The sequence below is a fragment of the Oncorhynchus keta genome, chromosome 35 (assembly GCF_023373465.1).
Source record: "Oncorhynchus keta strain PuntledgeMale-10-30-2019 chromosome 35, Oket_V2, whole genome shotgun sequence".
Taxonomy (NCBI): Eukaryota; Metazoa; Chordata; class Actinopteri; order Salmoniformes; family Salmonidae; genus Oncorhynchus; species Oncorhynchus keta.
In genome coordinates, this window is record NC_068455.1 from 26,799,012 (window position 1) to 26,823,086 (window position 24,075).

Sequence of the window (24,075 nt, forward strand, 5' to 3'; positions counted from 1 at the left end):
CTGTGGATGCTGCAGAAATCCCTCTGTCTCGCTGGCCGCTTGTTCGTTCGCTCACTCCTTCACTCTCCTCTCTCACTCTCTCTCTGGTCCTGCGACTCATCCCTTCCAGCTGTGACTGACTGAGAGAAGGCAGTTTGAGGCAGAGGCTGCAGTTCCAGCCCCGCCAGGACAGGGAAACTGCCAGAGCTCATCAGTAGCCAGGGCAGGGCCGCTGTGCTGACGCCTGCCAGTCCCAGGACAGGACCCCCTCTCCCTCCCAGGACCCCGGTGGACCGACAACATGTGTGACTGTTTCAACCTGGGCTTCCCCAACTGGCATGGCTCGCTGGGCACAGGTGGGCATCCCTCTCTCTCCGATCTCTGTTTCTATGGTTGTCCTCAACTATTCCTTGATTCAGCGCTAGAGCTCAGCATGTGTGAGTGAGTGTGTTGGGAGGCTGCTGCTGCTAAGAGCAGAGTGCTGAGTCGTGTTGCTGACCTGCTGCTTGTCTGCGTGCCTGCAGTGTGTGGATGGGTGTGTCTGCAGTGTGCTGCCTGGGTGTGCCTGCTGCATAGGGATGTACTTGATGTGTTTACATGAGTTGATGTACTTTTTTCCAGGGGTATAGTTATTATCCAAGAGCCCAGGCAGAATGTATCAAATGATGAATGCACAGTTCACCATCTGTCATTCACAATGTAAACTTAACTTATTTAAGTTTCATATAGACACAAATTCTGAAGGCCGAACTCATTGAAAGTTTGTAACATAGCCCATATTTTCTTTAAATGCTAGATTTGTGATTTGTGGACATTGTTATTAGATTTTGATCATGTAAATGATTTTGTCCTTGACATGTTCAAATAATGTTTATTTTTGCATATTATCTTGACTTAAATAATTACATTTTCTTGACTAATGCAGTCCATATCATCTCAATGTTATTCTCTAACATAATCTGTAAGGGTCCATCCCACTAGGCAAAAACTGATTGAATCAACATGGTTTCCATGCCATTTCAACAAAGAAAATCTTTGTGATGACGTTGAATCAATGTGGAACACTGATTGGATTTGCAAAAAGTCATCAACGTAAGGGAATTGTGTCCTTTTTAACCTTTTAGCCTAAATCCAATGACAGGGTGACATTTTATGTTGATTTCACTTTGAATTCATTGACAACTCAACCAAATGTTAATCAGAATCTTTTTATACAACACACTATTGTGAATTCCGCATTGCTTTCTGATTGATTTTATATGCATTGTGCGGCAGGTAGCCTCGAAGTTATAGCGTTGGGCCAGTAAACGAAAGGTTGCTGGTTTGAATACCGGAGCCTAGAAGGTAAAAATCTCTGTTGCTGTGCTGTTAAACAAGGCACTTAACCCTCATTTGTCCTGTGTTGCTGTACAGTGGTGACCCTGGCTGTGACCCCACTCCCTGTGGGTGTCTCAGGGGGAGTTGGGGTGTGCAATAAACACATTTCCATTACACACTTGTGCGTAATAGGAATAATATAAGCATTCCATTTACAATGCAGTATTTAGTGTATCATACTTTTCTACAAAAAGTGCTTTACTTGGGCACAGGCTCAAGGTTATGGAGGAAAGTGAATTCCTAGGCCTGGGAGGGACTGAAGCCAAAATGGGGCAGGGATGGCGATGATCTAATGAGATATAAGTGCCCTCTCCCCTGAGCAAAGACCTGTGCCAAATACTGGCCCAGAATTACTGTAATAGATGGTCTACTCAGCATTAGAGCCCATTGAAAGTCCATTTAAGATATCATCAACGATATCATCAATTATACACCATATACATTGGCAATCTCTTACAGACAGTCTGGGGGATGTTGCTGACTTTTATAGACATATTATTGTACTTTGCCCCTCTATATAGAAGTATTCAGCAGTACAGGTCCCATTAGAGGGTGGGTATTCACTTATTGTTTGCTTATATGCATGGACATGTACTCTCTCCCAGTGGGGCTATTTTTTGTACTAGTATTGGGAGGGCATCATGTGAGAATAGGGGCTAATTCTGATAGTTGAATTCCTAAACCATTACGAAACTCCTGTGTTAGGTATCAATTAATGTTGTGGCCTGCTAGATTGAAAGCATGCGGGATCACAGTCCCATGTCCACATAATCGGGGGGAGAAATCCAATTCTGTTTTTTTCTCCCTGTCAGAAATCTGATTATACTTTAAATGCAAACAAACCACCCCCCAGAGAAAGGAGCTTGTGTCTCTTCTAAAATTGGATAGGAATCATGCCCTGCTTCCCTGTAAACGAGGGAAATGTAATTCATTTGGCTAATGTATTTGGCTAATGAGCAGAGCTCAGGGTCCTCCCAGGGCCTATGAGGAAGTACATTCCAGCGTGGTAGGCGTACATTTAGAATTTATTAAATGAACAACCCACAAAAACAAGAAAGATAAACGACACGTAAAGTAATGCAGCGCTAAACCAACAACTAACAAAAAAAAGATGCCACAACAGAAAGTGAGAAAAAGGGCTGCCTAAGTATGATCCCCAATCAGAGACAACGAGATGATATGGCCTCTAATTGGGAACCATACTCGGCCAAAAACAAAGAAATAGACAACATAGAATGCCCACGCCAAATTACACCATGACCTAACCAAATAGAAAAACATCTCTCTAAGATCAGGGCGTGACAAATGGCTGTAATAAGGGTCATGAGTCAGCTGGTTATGTTCAGAGAAGATGTTTGATAAAGTTGTTAGAGGAAAACACGATGCTGTAGTGCTCCAGGTTTTTATTATGACATTATTTATTTGAGTATATACAATTACAAAATAGTTATGTAGCCACTGTTGATACAAATGCATTTGTAGACAAGATTTTGAATGGCCTTCCACATATCAAGGTGCAATCCCATTTATTAACAGGGAATTGCACATCAACCAAATTTCAATCAATAAAATAAAATACATCAGCTGATGTCACAAAGTGCTGTACAGAAACCCAGCCTAAAACCCCAAACAGCAAGCAATTCCGGAGTAGAAGCACGGGTGTAGAAGCATGACTATTTACTATTTGATGTTGGCTCTGTTTAAGACTGAGTTTTACAGCCTAACACGTTGTTCAGGGAGGAGACTGAGGCCCATTCTCTACCACATTATTGCTAGCTAGACGCAGCCTTGAGGGTGACCACACCCAAAGACAATGGTGCCGTTGCACCCGACGTGAGTCATGCTAGATTAACTCAATGAAATGTTCCAACATATTCCCTGTACTGTTTTGTCAAATCTTTACAATGTAAAATATTTTGCTATTATAAAGTAATAGTCATATCGACTAATGTGTTTTGGGTCCTGAACAGCAGAGGACAAACAGAGCAGAAATGTGCAGACAGTACGTGTCTGTGAGTTGGGCCCTGTCCTTGAATGGCCATTGATTTATGGTATTACCTGATGGAATGCAGAATTCATTATTTGGTCCCACTTTATATAAGTGTCACTAAAACAATGTGTTTTACACCGTAATTACATTGTCATGTACAATGTGGTTAGACATTATTACAGATTACTTACCCAACTGTTATAATTGTTTGTGACTTGCACAATTTTAGAGATGTGCAAATACATTTGAACATTGAGGGGACCTTTTAAATTGTACAGTAACGGAGAGTTTGCTGACAAATCTAAGGCCTGCAAAATTAATAATTTAAATGTGTAATCACATAAAACTCAATGTACAATCACACACCAACTATAAAACTGGTTACCTAACTACACCTGCCTACAGTATGCAATTACTATGTCAACACAGTTTGTAGGGACAACTTACATAAAGTATGGCAGACAGTGAATGAACGTAGATACTTTTACTGTGTCACCTTTCTGCTGCACCTATTTAACAAATATTTGAGTAGGGAGTTTTCCACGCTAAGTGCCAGTCTTGGTATGAGGAATATATGCCAGCCCCTGCCAACAAAATATAATATAACATGAACATCAGCAATTCTGGCTATTTTTTAATTGAGATATCAATTTGGAATTGTTCCGGATTATTTGAAGTATGCCCTTCCTTTCAGCCCACACAGGGAGAGTCCCCTTGTTCTTCAGAGTACACCGTCCACTGTCTCTCTCCACAGTCATGACCCTCTCCATTATTACCCTTTTCTCTGAACATGTATACAGCGTTTGTTGAAAATCAGTCAATCTGAAGGAAAAAAGTGTGTAAAGAAGTCTCTGTGAGATGTGAGTGGAGATGACTAAATACTGTAAAGTTTACATAATATTTCTATATTTATAGCTGCGGTGTACATCCCCTGTAGGAGTGGAAATGGTTATATACAAATATGTATTTTGGAGAACATCCACACCTTCATGAGAAGTATTTAAAATATGATTTGCAACTCCAGTCCTAGGATTTGGCACACTGTCCCCTGCTGTGTGTTACTCATACTGTTACAAGATTGATCTAGAAGGCTGAGCTGCAACTGAACCGGAACCCAAAAAATGGGCAGTATCCACCCTTCATCAAAGGTTCATTGCTCTTACTCTCTTGGGAGCAAAAACATAGCAGCTATGTTGGGAGTTTCATCCAGTCTGTTGGTTGAGTGGAATCTGTCTGAGGCGGTATTAAATGGATAAAGCAGGTTGCTACTTTAGCTTTAAGGGTGAGATATTTCCTTCAGGTAAGCCCTCTTGATATAAGAATTTCTCCATGAAAGTGTTCTTATGTGGTTGAATTAGCCTTGGCTGAACCTGTGTTGGACAAGGAAACATAGTAGTAGTAGTTGTTTAACTAGGCAAGTCAATTCTTATTTACGATGATGGCCTACGTCAGCCAAACCCGGGCCGGTTGTGATACAGCCTGGATTCAAACCAGAGTGTCTGTATTGATGCCTCTAGCACTGAGATGCAGTAGACCGCTGCACCACTCGGGAGCTTCTTTTATTGTCTTGACATCATGATTATTATGGACTAATGATGATTTTTACATTTCACAACACTAGCTAGGTTTCCGTCTAATTGGCAACTGATTTGTATTTTATTTTACATTTGACCCCTTTTTTCTCCCCAATTTCGTGGTATCCAATTGTTTTAGTAGCTACTATCTTGTCTCATCGCTACAACTCCCGTACGGGCTCGGGAGAGACAAAGGTTGAAAGTCATGCATCCTCCGATACACAACCCAACCAAGCCGCACTGCTTCTCAACAGAGCGCGCATCCAACCCGGAAACCAGCCGCACCAATGTGTCTGAGGAAACACCGGGCACCTGGCAACCTTGGTTAGCGCGCACTGCGCTCGGCCCGCCACAGGAGTCGCTGGTGCGCGCTGCCTCTGATTGGGTACCATATCAGGCCACCATAGAAATACAATACAATTCCCCTAGATAACCCACCCTAAATCACACCCCGACCTAACCAACATAGAGAATAAACAGCTCCAACATAACCAACAACCAAAATAAACAGAATAATCAGCTCTCTATGGTCAGGGCGTGACAGTAGTGCACAAAATATTTTTGCTTACCTTTTAATTTAACTAAATAAAAATTGAAAGTTCAGTGTGTTTTCATCCTATATTTAACTCTACTGATTTCTGTCACAATAGTTTTGTCAAAAACTGTTGCGTTAAATAGCAAAAGTGCCTACTCTAGTCTTGGCACGTGTGCTCTAGCCAACAGCTAGCAGATAGCCTACAGTGAGGGTAGGCTGTGTGGGTAGCATAGACATAATACAAATATTCCAAAACATGCATCCTGTTTGCAACAAGGCACTAAAGTAATACTGTAAAAAATGTGGCAAAGCAATTAACTTTTTGTCCTGAATACAAAGTGTTATGTTTGGGGCAAATCCAATACAGCACATTACTGAGTTTCTACTCTCCACATTTTCAAGCATAGTGGCTGCATCATGTTATGGGTATGTTTGTAATTGTTAAGGACTGGGGAGTTTTTCAGGACAAAACAGAAACGGAATGGAGCTAAGCACAGGCAAATTCCTAGACGAAAACCTGGTTCAGTCTGCTTTCCATCAGACACTGTGTCACGCCCTGGTCGAAGTATATTGTGTTTGTCTTTATTTATTTGGTCAGGCCGGGGTGTGACATGGGTTTATTGTGGTGTGTTTTGTCTTGGGGTTTTGTTAGGTATTGGGTGTGTGGCTTAGTGGGGGTATCTAGCAAAGTCTATGGCTGTCTGGAGTGGTTCTCAATTAGAGGCAGGTGTTTATCGTTGCCTCTGATTGGGAACCATATTTAGGCAGCCTTATTCTTTGAGTGTTTTGTGGGTGATTGTTCCTGTCTTTGTGTTTGCACCAGATAGGGCTGTTTCGGTTTTCTCATTTCATTATTTTGTAGTTTCTTCATGTATAGTTTTTTCCTTCATTAAAATATCATGAGTCATCATCACGCTGCATTTTGGTCCGACTCTCCTTCTCCACAAGAAAGCCGTTACACACTGGGAGATGTACTCACCTTTCAGCAAGACAAATCTCTTAGTCTTTTAGTTAATCTTTTAGTTAATTACAGCTGCATAGCTTATGTATTTCTTTGGTGTAAAAACACTTTTTCATATCAGTATTGTACATACATGTGATGGTAAAAGTTTTGTATATTTTGGTTTGGCCCATCGCGGGTTATCTGTATTTCAGTACCCCCTTATTGTTCTCTTTTGCCTGACCTTTGGCTAGCAAGGTATGTTGTCCTTGGCTCCGAAATTGTTCAATATAAAACCGTGGTAATGTTACACAATGTACTGTTATGCTACCATAAGTTTGTTACAATGTGGATAATATAAAGATTTATGTTAACAAGTTTCACAAAGCTCGCTATCTAGGGTATCTATTGTAACTTGTGAGTACTTGGGACAGTGTTTGAGTGAGTGTCCATGTGCTTGCGCAGGTGCTTGAGAGCTGTGACTGCGCCAAGGGTTAACATAATGTGTGTTGTCTCTTCATGTGTCTTTTATTTTGTCCGAATTATGTTCTGTATCATTTTACTTGTATTGTATGGTGTGCTGTTGTGCATTGAATGTGTGCACTCAGCTCCTGTTATTTCCTTTTGGTGCTCTTTTGCCTGACTTTCAACCAGCAAGGTGTCTGAGAGCCAGGACTGAGCCAAGGGTTAACATAACGTGTGTTGTCTCTTCGTGTGCAGGGCAAATCAAAAGAATTCAACTAGCAGACCTTCAGTTGTGGCAGCGTCCTAATTAAAAGTACACAACGCAGATGAACCACGCTACATCTAGCAATGATCCACAATCAATATGACAGTGCTTGAAGAATATTGTAAAAAATGATGGGCAAATTTTGCACAATACAGGAGTGGAAAGACTTACCCAGAAAGACTCACCGCTGTCATCTCTGCTGAAGGTGCTTCTACAAAGTATTGGCTAATGAGGGTCTGAATACTTATGTAAAACATATATTTCTGTATTTCATTTTCAATACATTTGCAAACATTAAAAAACACGTTTTCACTTTGCCATTCAAATAAAATCAAATAAAATCACATTTATTTGTCACATACACATGGTTAGCAGATGTTAATGCGAGTGTAGCGAAATGCTTGTGCTTCTAGTTCCGACAATGCAGTAATAACCAATGAGTAATCTAACCTAACAATTCCAAAACTACTACCTTATACACACAAGTGTAAAGGGATAAAGAATATGTACATAAAGATATATGAATGAGTGATGGTACAGAACGGCATAGGCAAGATGCAGTAGATGGTATCGAGTACAGTATATACATATGAGATGAGTAATGTAGGGTATGTAAACAAAGTGGAGAATAAAACAAATATTCAAAAACAAATAATGCTATGAATGTTATGATATTAGCTGCTGAGTACCCTCGTGGTTGGACTGAAGCTTCACAATAGGCCTACTGGAAGTCACTGGTCAGATCATTGCAGCGGTGAAAAGCGGAGTCAATCACCACCTTCCGGAGACACCTGAAACCCCACCCCTTTAAGGAATACCTAGGATAGGATAAAGTAATACTTCTCACCCCCCCCTTAAAAGATTTAGATGCACTATTGTAAAGTGGCTGTTCCACTGGATGTCATAAGGTGAATGCACCAATTTGTAAGTCGCTCTGGATAAGAGCGTCTGCTCAATGACTTAAATGTAAATGTGTTATGTTTCCCCTGTCCAGACGCTGTCCTTGTTTGTTTCATGTCAGTTATTTATTTATTTAACGTTCACTCCATGTACTTGCTTCTCGTCTCTCAGTGTCTGTTAACATCACTGTATACACACAAACTCACAAGCAAACAAAGAATTGTATACACAGCAATTCCCCATTACTTATCGCTCAAACTAACCAGCATGTTTTCAAGTGGGGCATACAATATCAATTAATTTACGATTCTAAAATCTTGTGAATGTTTTCAGACATTTTTTGGGCTCTCTACACTTTATTGCTTGCAATGTTTCGACCAGAACACATCAAACATGTTTACTTGCCTAAGTCAATCGATATCACATACAGCATCTCAGAATGTAAACTCAGCATTGGATAATTCTGAGCAGGGAACTTGTCTCACCTGTAACCTTGTTACAGCATTTTTGATAGACAATCTTGATTTTCACATCAACATGAAGAGAGTTTATTCAACCCCACTGCATCTTCTGATTTTATGAGACACCGCTGCTTTTCATTTACATTTACATTTACATTACATTTAAGTCATTTAGCAGACGCTCTTATCCAGAGCGACTTACAAATTGGTGCATTCACCTTATGACATCCAGTGGAACAGCCACTTTACAATAGTGCATCTAAATCTTTTAAGAGGGGGGTGAGAAGGATTACTTTATCCTATCCTAGGTATTCCTTAAAGGGGTGGGGTTTCAGGTGTCTCCGGAAGGTGGTGATTGACTCCGCTTTTCACCGCTGCAATGATCTGACCAGTGACTTCCAGTAGGCCTATTGTGAAGCTTCAGTCCAACCACGAGGGTACTCAGCAGCTAATATCATAACATTCATAGCATTATTTGTTTTTGAATATTTGTTTTATTCTCAGAAATGGATACTCAAGTGGCATCAGCACAGGGGTAACTTGACAAGGGAAAACATGATCACAGTATGATTGTATATCAAAGATGATAATAATAACAATCACATTGATCCGGATAATACATTTTGAAAACTACACTCCCTTACCTACTGCAGACTTCAAGGCACATTTTGAGTTAAATCTCCAAATCAATAGAGTGGATCACTTAACAGGCAGCTGTGGAAGCTGGTTCCTTTGGGAATTCTTGCCAGGAAGAACTTCCAATAATCTGCTCCTGGGCTTTAGTATCTCTAAAGAACTCTGATACCCTGGTCAGACTGGGAGGGAGGGACAATCATCTGAAATATTTTGATAATGTTATATCCCGATAATATTCACAATAGATGTGAACAAAACATGGAAATATTATCTAATACCTGGTTACCTAATGAGAGATATTCTGAGGCTTTATTTGTATTTTATTTTACTTAACATTTATTTAAATAGGCAAGTCAGTTAAAAACAAATTATTATTTAGAATGACGGCCTACCAAAAGGCAAAAGGCCTCCTGCGGGGACGGGGGCTGGGATAACATTTTTAAAATAAATAAATTTGAATAATAAATAAAGTGGCTGTTCCACTGGATGTCATAAGGTGAATGCACCAATTTGTAAGTCGCTCTGGATAAGAGCGTCTGCTAAATGACTTAAATGTAAATGTAAATATAAATATAGGACAAAACACACATCACGACAAGAGAGACAACACAACACTACATAAAGAGAGACCTAAGACAACAACATAGCAAGGCAGCAACACATGATGACACAGCATGGTAGCAACATAACAACAACATGTCAGCAACACAACATGGTAGTGGCACAAAACAGGGTACAAACATTATTGGACACAGACAACAGCACAAAGGGCAAGATGGTAGAGACAACAGTACATAACGCAAAGTAGCCACAGCTGTCAGTAAGAGTGTCCATGATTGAGTCTGTGAATGAAGTAATGGAGATAAAACTGTCCAGTTTGAGTGTTTGTTGCAGCTCGTTCCAGTCGCTAGCTGCAACAAACTGAAAAGAGGAGCGACCCAGGGATGTGCGTGCTTTGGGGACCTTTAACAGAATGTGACTGGCAGAATGGGTGTTGTATGTGGAGGATGAGGGCTGCAGTAGATATCGCAGATAGGGGGGAGTAAGGCCTAAGAGGGTTTTATAAATAAGCACCAACCAGTGGGTTGCAACCTTTTGAGAACTGTGGTGGTTTACTAAATATGCTCTTATTATTTTTCTCTTTTTATTCTTTATTTTGAGTAGGGTCCGGACGAAGGCTGAAGGGACCAGAGCCTGACACGGTGGATGATTCAGTGAGTGGATATACTGATATGGCAAACTTATTATTTGCATTGGTGGACATCATGTGAATACTAAAGACTATGGGAAAGACACCCAACTCATTTGAATGAATCTCCATATAGTAACAAAAGGAACTTACTTTGAACATATTTTTGTTGTAGATATGTGAAGACTCATCTGAGTTTATAGAGGGGGAGAGACCTCGCCCTCAAGGATCCTCCCCTGTAGATGAATACCCCGAGACTGACAAATACAAGGACAGTGATAAACAGGTACAATGCTGTATATTTCATCCAACCATCATGTTGACTTGCAGTGTGAATTTTGTCACACCGTCTGATTTCTTTAACATTCATTTTAGGGTGGAGGTGGGAGTGGCAAAAAAGGAAAGAGAGGTTTTGGGTCCCTGTTTGAAAAGCGCTCCCCTGCCAAGATGAGTCAACTGGAGGTCAGACAAGACTGCATTATCTTTAACTCATGGAGAAGCATGGCTTCAGGGTTTCATTGGTGGTGCATAACATGTTGGTAGTTCAACATTCCTCATGTTTTTCTTTCATTCTTTTTTCCCGTGTAAACTCAGAGCCCAGAGTCAGGAGTGATTGTGAAAATGGCAAAAGAGACATGTGCCGAGGGCCTCGTTGTAAGTGGAGGGAAGGAGGGAATCTTCATCAAAGAAGTGAGGCCAGAGTCACCAGCCTCAAAGCTTCTTAGTGTACATGAGGGTAAGCAGACAACCAGCTCATACCATGTTCTTTCAGAAGCTGAACCAAAAGAGTAGCCTATAGCCTATAAAAAGTTAACCTGAAAGCAAAGGACATATCAGTGAAATGTGGAGTGAAATAGGTTAAATGTGAAGTAACGGAGCCAAGATTGCTTTTGCTATCCAGGGTAAGAGACTCCCACATTTTTGGCTTTGAATGATTGTATATGCTAGAGTTCTACAGTTCAAATGTTGATTTATTGGTATTTCTATGTTTTCCTTTTGTTCATTCAGGTGATCAGATACTCAGTGCCACTGTGTATTTTGACGATGTTACATATGAAGATGCTCTACAGATATTGGAACATGCCCAGCCTTACAAGATGGAGTTACTTTTGAAACGTAAACCAATAAAGACATCCACACTTGAGAGGGAACCAGCCCTTGAAATCATCCAAGTAACTATCACTATGTTCTTTTTCTGGATATGTAGAGTAGTGTTATGTCTTTGGCTCTTTTTCTCATTCAGAAATCAATCAGCTATTCACTTTTTGTTATCCTACAGGTGAATGAAGGTTCCTCTCCGGAAATGAGGGGACATTCAAAGACAAAAAGGCACGGTGACCGAATCTCTTGGCCCAAGTTCCCCTCCTTCAGCAAAAGTCAAAAGTCCCATTTTAAGAGGTCTCACAGTACTTCAGAGGCCGATGATAAGAGGAAGCTGGAGCTTAGCCCTACAACAAGTGACACAGAGTCGCCAATAAAATCTCAGGAGGCTGTCAAGGGCAAGACAAAGAAGCATAAGATAAAGTTATCAAGCATGAAGATGAAGGGCCGCAAGAGCATGTCTGTTGAACAGCCGGACCAGGACATAGACATACTAACTGTAGAACGTGTAGAGGGTATGGAAAACCAACAGAGTCAAGATGACATACACTCACCAGATGGTCTAGAGAGCGCATCAGTAGATATATCTGAAGTATATGTGTTAGAATCAGAATCTGAAAAAATTGAACCCACCAAGATAAGAAATGAATGCATTATTCCAGACCTGGCAGCCTCTGAAACTAAAAAACACAAGGTAGAACTTATTAGTCTGGACAAAACTTTGAAAACCACAGACATAACAGTTGCTCTTGCTGATCAAGAAAGTCCCTCAACCAAGAAATCTCCAGAGGGAAAGACAAAGAAGAAAGAGAATAAAGAGAGGTCAGAACTAAAGTTTACATTCAAGGGAAATGAGAAAAAAGACAAACACAAGCAAAACATACCAGTAAAAGTATCACTAAAAAACCTGAAGACACCAAGAACAGATATGATAACATCTGATCTGTCTGCACATGACAATACATTGCTGAGCCCAACTGTAGTATCACATACTGAGCTGGAGGAGTGTCAACTCCCAATTGATATCAACACTCAAGTAATCATCAATGAGAGTTCAGGGAAAACCCTACCCTCCACTGATAAGGAACTGAGCATGCCAAAAGTAGACATCTGCCTTGACATGTCAGATAGAGGATTTATCAGGAAATCCCCTCAGATTGGACAAGATCAACACTTGAACGAAACATATGTTAAAACTGATGTGAATGCACAGGAAATTAGCATACATGCTAAGGTCATCAGTATTACAATGGAACCAGACTCGCAGATGGAAATACAAGCTTCAAAGTTACCTACAGAGAGAAGCATTGATGATGTTTTAGCACAAATTGGTACAAGATCTGCTCCCAAATTCAAACTGCAGAGGGTGGACCCTGCTGACTTTGTTACTGACAAACCCATAAAAATGACAGATGTGAAGATTGTAGAAAAGGACGTGAAAGGCCTTACAGTTGAGGATAGGGGGTTAAAGATACTTCCAAGCCGTGAGGATATTGAGATCCCAGGCATAGAAGATGCATCATTAACTAGCACCAAGGCCACAGTGATAAAACAGCCTAAAACAGCATTCACTCTTCCTTTTGAAGAAATCCAGGCGCAGACTGTACAGATGGTTATAGACGTTGATAGAGTTAAAGAGGCTGTCTCCAAATTGCCAGGGTTCAAGCTGTCGAAGGGTGACATTGCAGGCCTGCCTGCTCATCAACAAATCACAATGACAGACGTGAATGCAGAAAGAGTAGATGTGACAGTAGATGCCACCCTGTCTAAAATCACAGACATAAAGGCACAGTTGGACACGTATGTCAAAAAGACTGACATAAATGCTTCACCAGAAAAGTTGAGCAGGAGCTCAGTTACCACATTCAAATTGCCAAAGACCCAACTTTTTGATCTAGGTGCTCATGAACCTATTACTATGACAGAAATAGACCATACAAAAACAAAACAGGAAGCTGGAAAGACCAATGAGGATGAAATCCAAATTGAACTCCATAAACGAGAGAACATAGAGAAAGCTGGAATGGAAACTATACAACAAAAAGGAACTCCCAACAAAGTGGAAAAGGAAAAAGAGACTGGTGAAATTCTGGAGCCTAAGTTGGCAGTACCAGTACCTGAGGGGCCAACCATCACTTCTGAGGAGAGAAATCGTATGCCTGCCACTTACACTAAAGGATTAGATAAGAAGTCAAAGAAAGCAAATATTTCAATGCCTAGGTTTGGAATAACACAAACAGATATTAGATTCTCAGACATCGGGATTGGACTACCAAAAAGAGACACCTCGGTGGAAAAGAAGGATGAGGTCAAAGATGAAAGCAATGCATTGCACCTTGAAATGAAAATGTCGGAGGCTGAAATTAAACTCAGCAAAGTACCAGATTCTGAATATTCCACTATCAAAACTCATGTGACAGACCTTCAATCACCTACAATACGAACTTTAAGCTCAGAAACAATGCCAGAGGTACCTTCATCTGACATTGAAGAAGCAGTTATGGGCATTGATGTCCAATCTGTTGATGTCGGGAGAGGAGACATCCAAATACCGGATGTTGAAGCCGAAGTACCCTCCGTTGAAGTTGAAATACCAGAAACAGTTTATAAAGATATTGATGTGACAATTAAAAAACGACAGATGTCATTCCCCAAATTTGGAGTTAAAGCCCCAGGGATTGACGTTAGTGTGCTAAAACCAGACATCTCTCTTCCCGAGGGAAACATGGAGGTCAAATTGCCTGAGGTGGAAATTGAAGTTCCAAAGCTTCAAGTTGAAGTGAAAGATACAAGATTTAAAATCCCAACTTTAAAATTCCCTAAATTTGGAGCAGTTGCTCCAATCGTCACAGTAGAGTTACCTGATGTGGACAAGGATATCAAACTTCATGGAACTGAAAGTCCAGAACCCAAGCTGTCAATATCAGGAAAAGTACATGAAGTTGACTTTGAAAAACAGAGTGACTTTAAAAAATCTAGTGTAAAGATCCCATCTATAGATGTGGATGTGAAGACTAAAGGACTTGAACTGGAGAGGCAAGGAAGCAAGTTTAAACTGCCAAATCAGGGAATTTCATTAACAAAAGTAAAAGGTCCTGAGATAGATTTAGGTGTATCGAAGAAAGACATAGATGTCACTTTACCAGAGACCAACATGGAGATCCAACCACCTGATGTTGATCTGAAAGTGTCTTCTGGTGAAGTTGAAATGCCTGAGCGAGCTGCTACAGAGATTGATGTGAAAGTGAAAAAGCCACAGATTTCATTTCCAGGGCTTGGATTTTCAAAACCTGAAGTATGTGAGGTTGATGTCAGTCTTCCAAAGGTGAATATTTATCTTCCAGAAGGAAATGTGGGGGTCAAAAAGTCAGAGGTGGAAATGACAGCTCCAGAGATTCAAGTTGAAGTGAAACATGATATTGAGCTTGAGGGACAAGGAAGTAAGTTCAAACTACCCAAATTTGGAATATCAATGCCAACGGTAAAAGGTTCTGAGATTGATTTAAGTTTATCAAAGAAAGTCATAGACGTCACTTTACCAGAGGACAAAGTGGAGGTCCAACCACCTGATTTTGAAATCGAAGTGCCTTCTAGTCAAGTTCAAATGCCTGAGGGAGCTGCGACAGAGATTGATGTGAAAATGAAGAAGCCCCGAATGTCATTTGGATGGTTTTCAAAACCAGAAGTGAAAGCACCGGAGGTTGATGTCAGTCTTCCAAAGGTGGGCATTTTGCATCCAGAAGGAAAGGTGAAGTTCAAAGAGCCAGAGGTGGAATTTAAAGCTCCAGAGAGTCAAGTTGAAGTGGAACATGATATTGAGCTTCATGGACAAGGAAGTATGTTCAAACTACCTAAATTTGGAATCTCATTGCCGAAGGTTAAAAGTTCTGAAATTGACTTAAGTGTGTCAAAAACAGATGTAGATGTCGACTTACCAGAGAGAAGAGCAGCTCTTCAACTACCCGACGTTGAAGTTGGAGTGGCCTCTGTTAAAGTTGAAAAACCAGAAGCAGTTTCTAGAGATACTGATGTGAAAATGAAAATGCCCAGAATGTCTTTCCCAAAATTTGGCTTTTCAAAACCAGAAGTGAAAGCACCCGAGGTTGATGTCAGTTTTCCAGAGGTGGATATTTCTCTTCCAGAGGAAAGGGTGGAGGTAAAAGTGCCTGAGATGGAAATTGAAGCTCCAGAAAATCAAGTTGAAATTAAACATGGAATTGAGCTTGAGGGACAAGGAAGTAAGTTCAAACTACCAAAATTTGGAATCTCATTGCCGAAGGTGAAAGGTCCTGAATTTGACTTAAGTATGTCAAAGACAGATGTAGATGTCAACTTACCAGAGAGAAGAGCAGTCCAACTACCTGATGTTGAAGTTGGAGTGCCCTCTGTTAAAGTTGAAAAACCAGAAGCAGTTTCTAAAGATATTGATGTGAAAATGAAAATGCCCCGAATGTCTTTCCCCAAATTTGGATTTTCAAAAACAGAAGTTAAAGCACCCAAGGTTGATGTCAGTCTTCCAGAGTTGGATATTTCTCTTCCAGAAGAAAATGTGGAGGTCAAAGAGCCTGAGATGGAAATTGAAGCTCCAGAGATTCAAATTGAGGTGAAAGATACCGTAGGCTCCCCCTCAAGATTCAAAATGCCAACTTTAAAATTCCCTCAATTTGGAGCAGCTGCTCCAAACATCACAGTAGAGGTACCTGATGTGGACAAGGATGTCAAGGTTCATGGATCTGAAATTCCAGAACTCAAACCGACAATGTCAGCAATTAACATTGAAAATCCAAGTGTTGACCTTAAAGGCCCATCTATAGATGTGGATGTGAAGAGCAAAAGACTTCACATTGTCACTTTACCAGAGGCAAGTGTGGAGGTCCAACCACCTAGCACTGAACTCAAAGTGCCTTCTGGTAAAGGTGAAATTCCTGAGGGGGTTGCTACAGAAATTGATGTAAAAATGAGAAAGCCACGAATGTCATTTGGATGGTTTTCTAAACCAGAAGTGAAAGCACCGGAGGTTGATGTCAGTCTTCCAAAGGGGGACATTTCTCTTCCAGAGGTAAAGGTGGAGGTCAAAGAGTCAGAGTTGGAAATTAAAGCTCCAGAAATTCAAGTTGAAATGAAACATGGAATTGAGCTTGAGGGACAAGGAAGTAAGTTCAAACTACCAAAATTTGGAATATCATTGCCGAAGGTTAAAGGTCCTGAATTTGACTTAAGTATCTCAAAGACAGATGTAGATGTCAACTTACCAGAGAGAAGAGCAGACCATCTACCTGATGTTGAAGTAGGAGTGCCCTCTGTTGAAGTTGAAATACCAGAAGCAGTCTCTAAAGACATTGATGTGAAATTGAAAAAGCCCCGAATGTCTTTCCCCAAATTTGGATTTTCAAAACCAGAAGTTAAAGCACCCGAGGTTGATGTCAGTCTTCCAGAGGTGGATATTTCTCTTCCAGAAGAAAATGTGGAGGCCAAAGAGCCTGAGATGGAAATTGAAGCTCCAGAGATTCAAATTGAGGTGAAAGATACCGTAGGCTCCCCCTCAAGATTCAAAATGCCAACTTTAAAATTCCCTCAATTTGGAGCAGCTGCTCCAAACATCACAGTAGATGTACCTGATGTGGACAAGGATGTCAAGGTTCATGGATCTGAAATTCCAGAACTCAAACTGACAATGTCAGCAATTAACATTGAAAAGCCAAGTGTTGACCTTAAAGGCCCATCTATAGATGTGGATGTGAAGAGCAAAAGACTTGACATTGTCACTTTACCAGAGGCCAGCGTGGAGGTCCAACCACCTAGCACTGAACTCAAAGTGCCTTCTGTTAAATGTGAAATTCCTGAGGGAGTTACTACAGAAATTGATGTAAAAATGAGAAAGCCACGGATGTCATTTGGATGGTTTTCAAAACCAGAAGTGAAAGCACCGGAGGTTGATGTCAGTCTTCCAAAGGGGGACATTTCTCTTCCAGAGGTAAAGGTGGAGGTCAAAGAGTCAGAGGTGGAAATTAAATCTCCAGAAATTCAAGTTGAAATAAAACATGGAATTGAGCTTGAGGGACAAGGAAGTAAATTCAAACTACCAAAATTTGGAATCTCATTCCCGAAGGTTAAAGGTCCTGAATTTGACTTAAGTATCTCAAAGACAGATGTAGATGTCAATTTACCAGAGAGAAGAGCAGACCATCTACCTGATGTTGAAGTAGGACTGCCCTCTGTTGAAGTTGAAATACCAGAAGCAGTCTCTAAAGACATTGATGTGAAATTGAAAAAGCCCCGAATGTCATTCCCCAAATTTGGATTTTCAAAATCAGAAGTTAAAGCACCCGAGGTTGATGTCAGTCTTCCAGAGGTGGATATTTCTCTTCCAGAAGAAAATGTGGAGGCCAAAGAGCCTGAGATGGAAATTGAAGCTCCAGAGATTCAAATTGAGGTGAAAGATACCGTAGGCTCCCCCTCAAGATTCAAAATGCCAACTTTAAAATTCCCTCAATTTGGAGCAGCTGCTCCAAACATCACAGTAGAGGTACCTGATGTGGACAAGGATGTCAAGGTTCATGGATCTGAAATTCCAGAACTCAAACTGACAATGTCAGCAATTAACATTGAAAAGCCAAGTGTTGACCTTAAAGGCCCATCTATAGATGTGGATGTGAAGAGCAAAAGACTTGACATTGTCACTTTACCAGAGGCCAGCGTGGAGGTCCAACCACCTAGCACTGAACTCAAAGTGCCTTCTGGTAAATGTGAAATTCCTGAGGGAGTTACTACAGAAATTGATGTAAAAATGAGAAAGCCACGAATGTCATTTGGATGGTTTTCAAAACCAGAAGTGAAAGCACCGGAGGTTGATGTCAGTCTTCCAAAGGGGGATATTTCTCTTCCAGAGGTAAAGGTGGAGGTCAAAGAGTCAGAGGTGGAAATTAAATCTCCAGAAATTCAAGTTGAAATGAAACATGGAATTGAGCTTCAGGGACAAGGAAGTAAGTTCAAACTACCAAAATTTGGAATCTCATTGCCGAAGGTTAAAGGTCCTGAATTTGACCTAAGTCTCTCAAAGACAGATGTAGATGTCAACTTACTAGAGAGAAGAGCAGACCAACTATCTGATGTTGAAGTAGGAGTGCCCTCTGTTAAAGTTGAAATACCAGAAGCAGTTTCTAAAGATTTTGATGTGAAATTGAAAAAGCCCCGAATGTCATTCCCCAAATTTGGATTTTCAAAACCAGAAGTTAAAGCACCCAAGGTTGATGTCAGTCTTCCAGAGGTGGATATTTCTCTTCCAGAAGAAAAGGTGGAGGTCAAAGTACCTGAGATGGAAATTGAAGCTCCAGAGATTCAAATTGAGGTGAAAGATACCGTAGGCTCCCCCTCAAGATTCAAAATGCCAACTTTAAAATTCCCTCAATTTGGAGCAGCTGCTCCAAACATCACAGTAGAGGTACCTGATGTGGACAAGGATGTCAAGGTTCATGGATCTGAAATTCCAGAACTCAAACTGACAATGTCAGCAATTAACATTGAAAAGCCAAGTGTTGACCTTAAAGGCCCATCTATAGATGTGGATGTGAAGAGTAAAACACTTGAAATTGTCACTTTACCAGAGGCCAGCGTGGAGGTCCAACCACCTGGAATTGAACTCAAAGTGCCTTCTGGTGAAGTTGAAATGCCTGAGGGAGCTGCTACAGAAATTGATGTGAAAATGAAAAAGCCACGGATGTCATTTGGATGGTTTTCAAAATCAGAAGTGAAATCACCTGAGGTTGATGTCAGTCTTCCAGAGGTGGATATTTCTCTTCCAGAGGTAAAAGTGGAGGTCAAAGAGCCTGAGGTGGAAATGACAGCTCCAGAGATTCAAGTTGAAGTGAAACATGATATTGAGCTTGAGGGACAAGGAAGTAAGTTCAAACTACCCAAATTTGGAATATCATTGCCAAAGGTAAAAGGTCCTGAGATGGATTTCAGTGTATCAAAGAAAGTCATAGATGTCACTTTACCAGAGGACCAAGTGGAGGTCCAACCACCTGATGTTGATATCGAAGTGCCTTCTGGTGAAATTGAAATGCCCGATGGAGCTGCTACAGAAATTGATGTGAAAATGAAAATACCACAGATGTCATTTGGATTGTTTTCCAAACCAGAAATGAAACCACCTGAGATTGATGTCAGTCATCCAAAGGTGGACATTTCGCTTTCAGAGGGAAATGTGGAGGTCAAAGAGCCTGAGGTGGAAATGAAAGCTCTGGAGAGTAAAGTTGAAATGAAACATGAAGATTTATCAGTTGATGGAAAACTAGAAACATCAGAGATGGGATTCAAAATGGCAACATTCAAATTCCCTAAGTTTGGCGCAACGTCAAAGGTTGTAGTCGATGTCTCGGATACAGAGAAGGATATTAAAGTGCCTGGGGTAGAAATTATAGATCAACTACTTGGAGCTTCATTACAAATTGATTTACCCGAACACGGGGACACAGTTGACATTAAAGGATCTAGAGAAGTACAGCTACATGATGCTGGATCTGAAAGGCCCTCAGTTAAACGTGGAATGGCAATAGCCGAAGTGTATGTTCATGAAGTTGAAGTTTCAAAACTGACAATTGATGATAAAGGCCATGGTTCCCCCAGCAAAGGTCAAGGCTCACCTAGTAAATTCAAACTTCCAACCTTTAAAATGCCCAGATTGAGCATTTCAAAATCCAAACCTGAGAATGAACATGATGATATAAATCCAAATGTTATTTTGGAGAATTATGAGATTCAAGTAAAACCACAAGGACCAGAGAAATCCCCAAAGTTGACTTTGACAACATTTGGGGAGGTATTAAGAAGCATTGATGTTGAATTTGATGTTCCCAAATTAGAGGAAGTGGAAAAGAAGCTCACAGGCTCAAGGGAAGATATAACAGCCTCAGGGAAAACCGAACTAAATGCTCAAACCAGTGTTGAAACCCAGTCTGTGCATAAAGAGGAAGAAGCCAAAGAAAAATCTACATTTGGGTGGGTTAAGTTTCCCACATTTGGACTATCTTCTCCTTCAGAATCTGCCAAGATTTTAGAAAAAGACACTTCTGAGAAAGGAGGAAGTGAGAAAAGCCATGACTCTGTGGAACAGGATGCCAGCTTGACCTTTTCAGTACAGTCATCGGAAGCTTTTGCAGATATTAGTTCAACAGTCACAAGCGAACAATTTGGTCCACCATTGGCCTCTCCAACCAAAGTCACAGTGAAATATTCTGATCCTATTGCCACTGAGGTACAGGGTGATGTCATCACCTCCACAGCAAGGACAGAATTGATTGCCTTTGAACCCTACTTGGCAGATAAAGTCACCATTCCAATGTCCTCCGGAGTTTCCTCCTCATCAGTGGCCACCCTAAAATTGGAGTCTGGTACACATGTCAGCACATCCAATATACAAGCAATACCAGACACACAGAAGGCCACACTCTTAACAGATTTTGGATTGCAGACAGGGACCGCCGGAGTTTCTTCTGCATCTTGGTCAGTGGACGACACCAACAAAACACAGAGTGATGGGCAAACAGTTATTGAGAGGCATGTAGTTAAGGAAATGTCAGGCACTGACAAGGAAACGGTTTTCATAACCCAAAAAATTACACATGTGTTTGTGGCTGAGCCCATCTCAGATGAAACAGCCTCATCTATCAAACAGATAAAAGACACTATGCAGTCTGAGAAAATGAAATTTTTTGATGGGGCTGAATTGGAGTGACTGGGAGGAATACAGTATGATAAATCCCTCCATTGAGGAGTAATATCAGTCAGATTATTATTGTGCTCTTATTAATTGTGCTTTCATTTATGACCAAGTTTTAATATATACAGTTCAATGTTTTGAGTGTTTACCTAGTACACTATATAAGTACACAAATTGGCATACAAGCCCCATGATACAGGTAGCGTTGTAAAAGCCAACTTTGTCAATGTAATTACTTCCGCTGAGACCAGGTCAATTCCACAGTAACAGCGTGACAGCAGCTAGGTTTCCATTCGATTGGGAATATTCAAAAATCTGCATAAAGAAAATATGCAATCAAGTTTTAAAAATATGTCATTTTCAAAATACATAAATCATCCCCGTATGATGCAATTTGCAGCATACAGGGATGATTTCTATATTTTGAAAGTTACATATTTTGAAAACTTGATTGCAGACAAGCAAAACATTTTGGGACTATGTCAACAATGAACTAATGAAACAAATACCAAAAGATCGTTTCCGGGTGGAATTTTTCTTTAAGTTTATGCATTAACTCAGAATTATTAAAGTTAGACATTAACTCCAAATGTTTAAGGTAAAGGTTAAGGATTTGGGACAGGCATAAAACAAAAATATCAAAAACAACTTTCTTTCGCTGGATTCGAACATGAAACCTTTGGCAAATACACATCATCTCCCAACTTCCTCAGACTTGAATGGTCATCCAATACTGACATCTATCGGGGTGACTTGCCTCTTCCAAAGTCATAGTGGGTGGACCACACAATAGCATTCAGCCTGGTCTCATAGACTAGACATAACATAGTAAACACAATTACGACATACAAATCAGTTTGGTATGGTTACATAAGACAGAAGGTTACATAAAGCAAAAATAAATGTAAGGTGGCTGGTCGGGGTGGGTGTATAACAGGAAAGTCTAGCAACCGAAAGGTTGTCTGTTTGAATCTTATCATGGACAACGTTTGCATTTGAGCTAATTATCAACTTTGTAACTACTTACTACTTGTGAGCAACTTTGCTACTACTTAGCATGATAACTAACCCTTCCCTAACCTTAACCTTAACCCTTTAACCTAACTCCTAACCATAACCCTTAATCCCTAACCCCTAGTCTAGCTAACATTAACCACCTAGCCACCTAGCTAACATTAGCCACAACAAATTGGAATTCTTAACATATCATACCTTTTGCAAATTCGTAACACATTGTATGATATGTATCGGATATATATTTACGATGTTAGGTCTACCCCTGAGTTGCAGCATCATGTGACTCCAATTGACTTCAATATGATGGTTTTTATATACTGTAAATATTTGCACATAAAAGCATTTCCACCACCATTTCTCGCATAATTCATTTTACTGACACAAAATGATCCCACCTTGTCTAGCTTATTTAGTTTTCTCCCCCAAAAATACATTTACTGACAAATTTGCTGTTTCCATCAGGTCTGTTGTGAATTTTTTTTATCTGGCATAGGCTACTTTCTTCGCATAAAATCAGAACATTTTGCAAAAATACATTTACTTGAAGAACAGTGCAAATGCAAAGTTTTATAACAGAATGAGAGTTTGTGCCTCATTCTGTTACCAGCATTTTTGGTGGTTGTTTCCTTGTTTGCAGAAATTGTAATAGTTTGCCTAATTTCAGTTTATGTGACAAAACAAGCATGTAGAGAGTAGAGAATCATTGTACCATCTAAACCACTGTGAAATATATTTCCATAACTAAAAACGAAGCATTTTCAGCTGTTTGAAGCTGGTGTACAAAACTGGAAATATAAGACGCAAAAACTAAACGTAAGAACTTGAAGCATAGAAATAGAGCACATAGAACAGATCTACCACTTCTTGTTTTCAAAGAAAAGGACAGATCTATAACTCATAGTTCTATATGAATTTGGTCCCGTTGCCCAAAAAGTTACGTAATGCAGCTTTAAAAGTAGTCATTGTGCATAGAGTTGTATGGTTTGTTTAACTTTGCTATCATTGATTTTGGTTTGACATACATTTTAAAGTAAAATATCTGAGTCTCAGTGTCACTCTGTTACCATGGAATTGTACACCACTGAGACCATTGCTGTTTTTAGACATCTCTGCAAATTGTTATGCTGTACATATAATGAAGAGGAACTTGTTAATCCACTGCCATATGCATTTATGAATGATCTCGGATGTTTGCTCTTTATTCCACAGGCATATATAGATATAAGGTATAAATGATCATGAGTCTGAAAAATGAATACGTAATGATATACATACAAACCATGCAACATTAATAGAACAAAAACAGAACACATATATAAGGAACTATTCAAATCTGTACACTCAATACCATGAAATACATGATGCTAAAATTGAATGCTTGTAATCACAGTAAAAAGCAGAAAATATATATTGATGCAACTTTATTTTGATTATAATGATGCCTAGTTTTGATTTGCCATAATGTAAAACTAATAGATTTGGTTTTCTGTGCAAAGTAGAAACATTTTAACACCTATGTAAATAGTTGATTTATTCATTTATATTGCCTTATTTTGATTGTTGCTATTGCCTTATTCTGCACTGATGTAGTCAATTTATTTGCAAAACTATAAATAATAAATATTCTAAAATATTAAGAAGTGCATGTCCTTACTGCTACATGTATCTACATTTAATATCACTCAGATTTCTGTTTTCTTCTTTACAGACACGCCATATCCAGCAATGTAGAATCGAGCTGGTTTCTATAGCATGCTACGGGCCATTGTTGTGGATTATGTAGGCTGGCTAGCTACAGACCATGAGTTATTCAACATAATTTAATTGGTAGGCCCACTCTTGGTGGTATGTGTGCACAATTGACAGTGTGGTTTTAACTACCATAAGACCCTTTCTCATGCAGGCTTAGTTAGATGTCTAGGAGA

At 40.0% G+C, this 24,075-nt stretch overlaps 1 protein-coding gene across 1 annotated transcript; it reads left to right on the forward strand.

Annotated features, from left to right (window-relative positions):
- LOC118368208 (neuroblast differentiation-associated protein AHNAK-like) lies at positions 1-23,790 on the forward strand. Its single transcript, XM_052496774.1, has 7 exons — positions 1-335; positions 10,287-10,336; positions 10,487-10,597; positions 10,687-10,773; positions 10,906-11,047; positions 11,320-11,483; positions 11,591-23,790. The coding sequence occupies exons 1-7, from the start codon at positions 281-283 to the stop codon at positions 21,146-21,148; spliced, it is 10,167 nt and encodes a 3,388-aa protein (XP_052352734.1). The 5' UTR covers positions 1-280; the 3' UTR covers positions 21,149-23,790.
- The last annotated feature ends 285 nt before the right edge of the window (positions 23,791-24,075 follow it).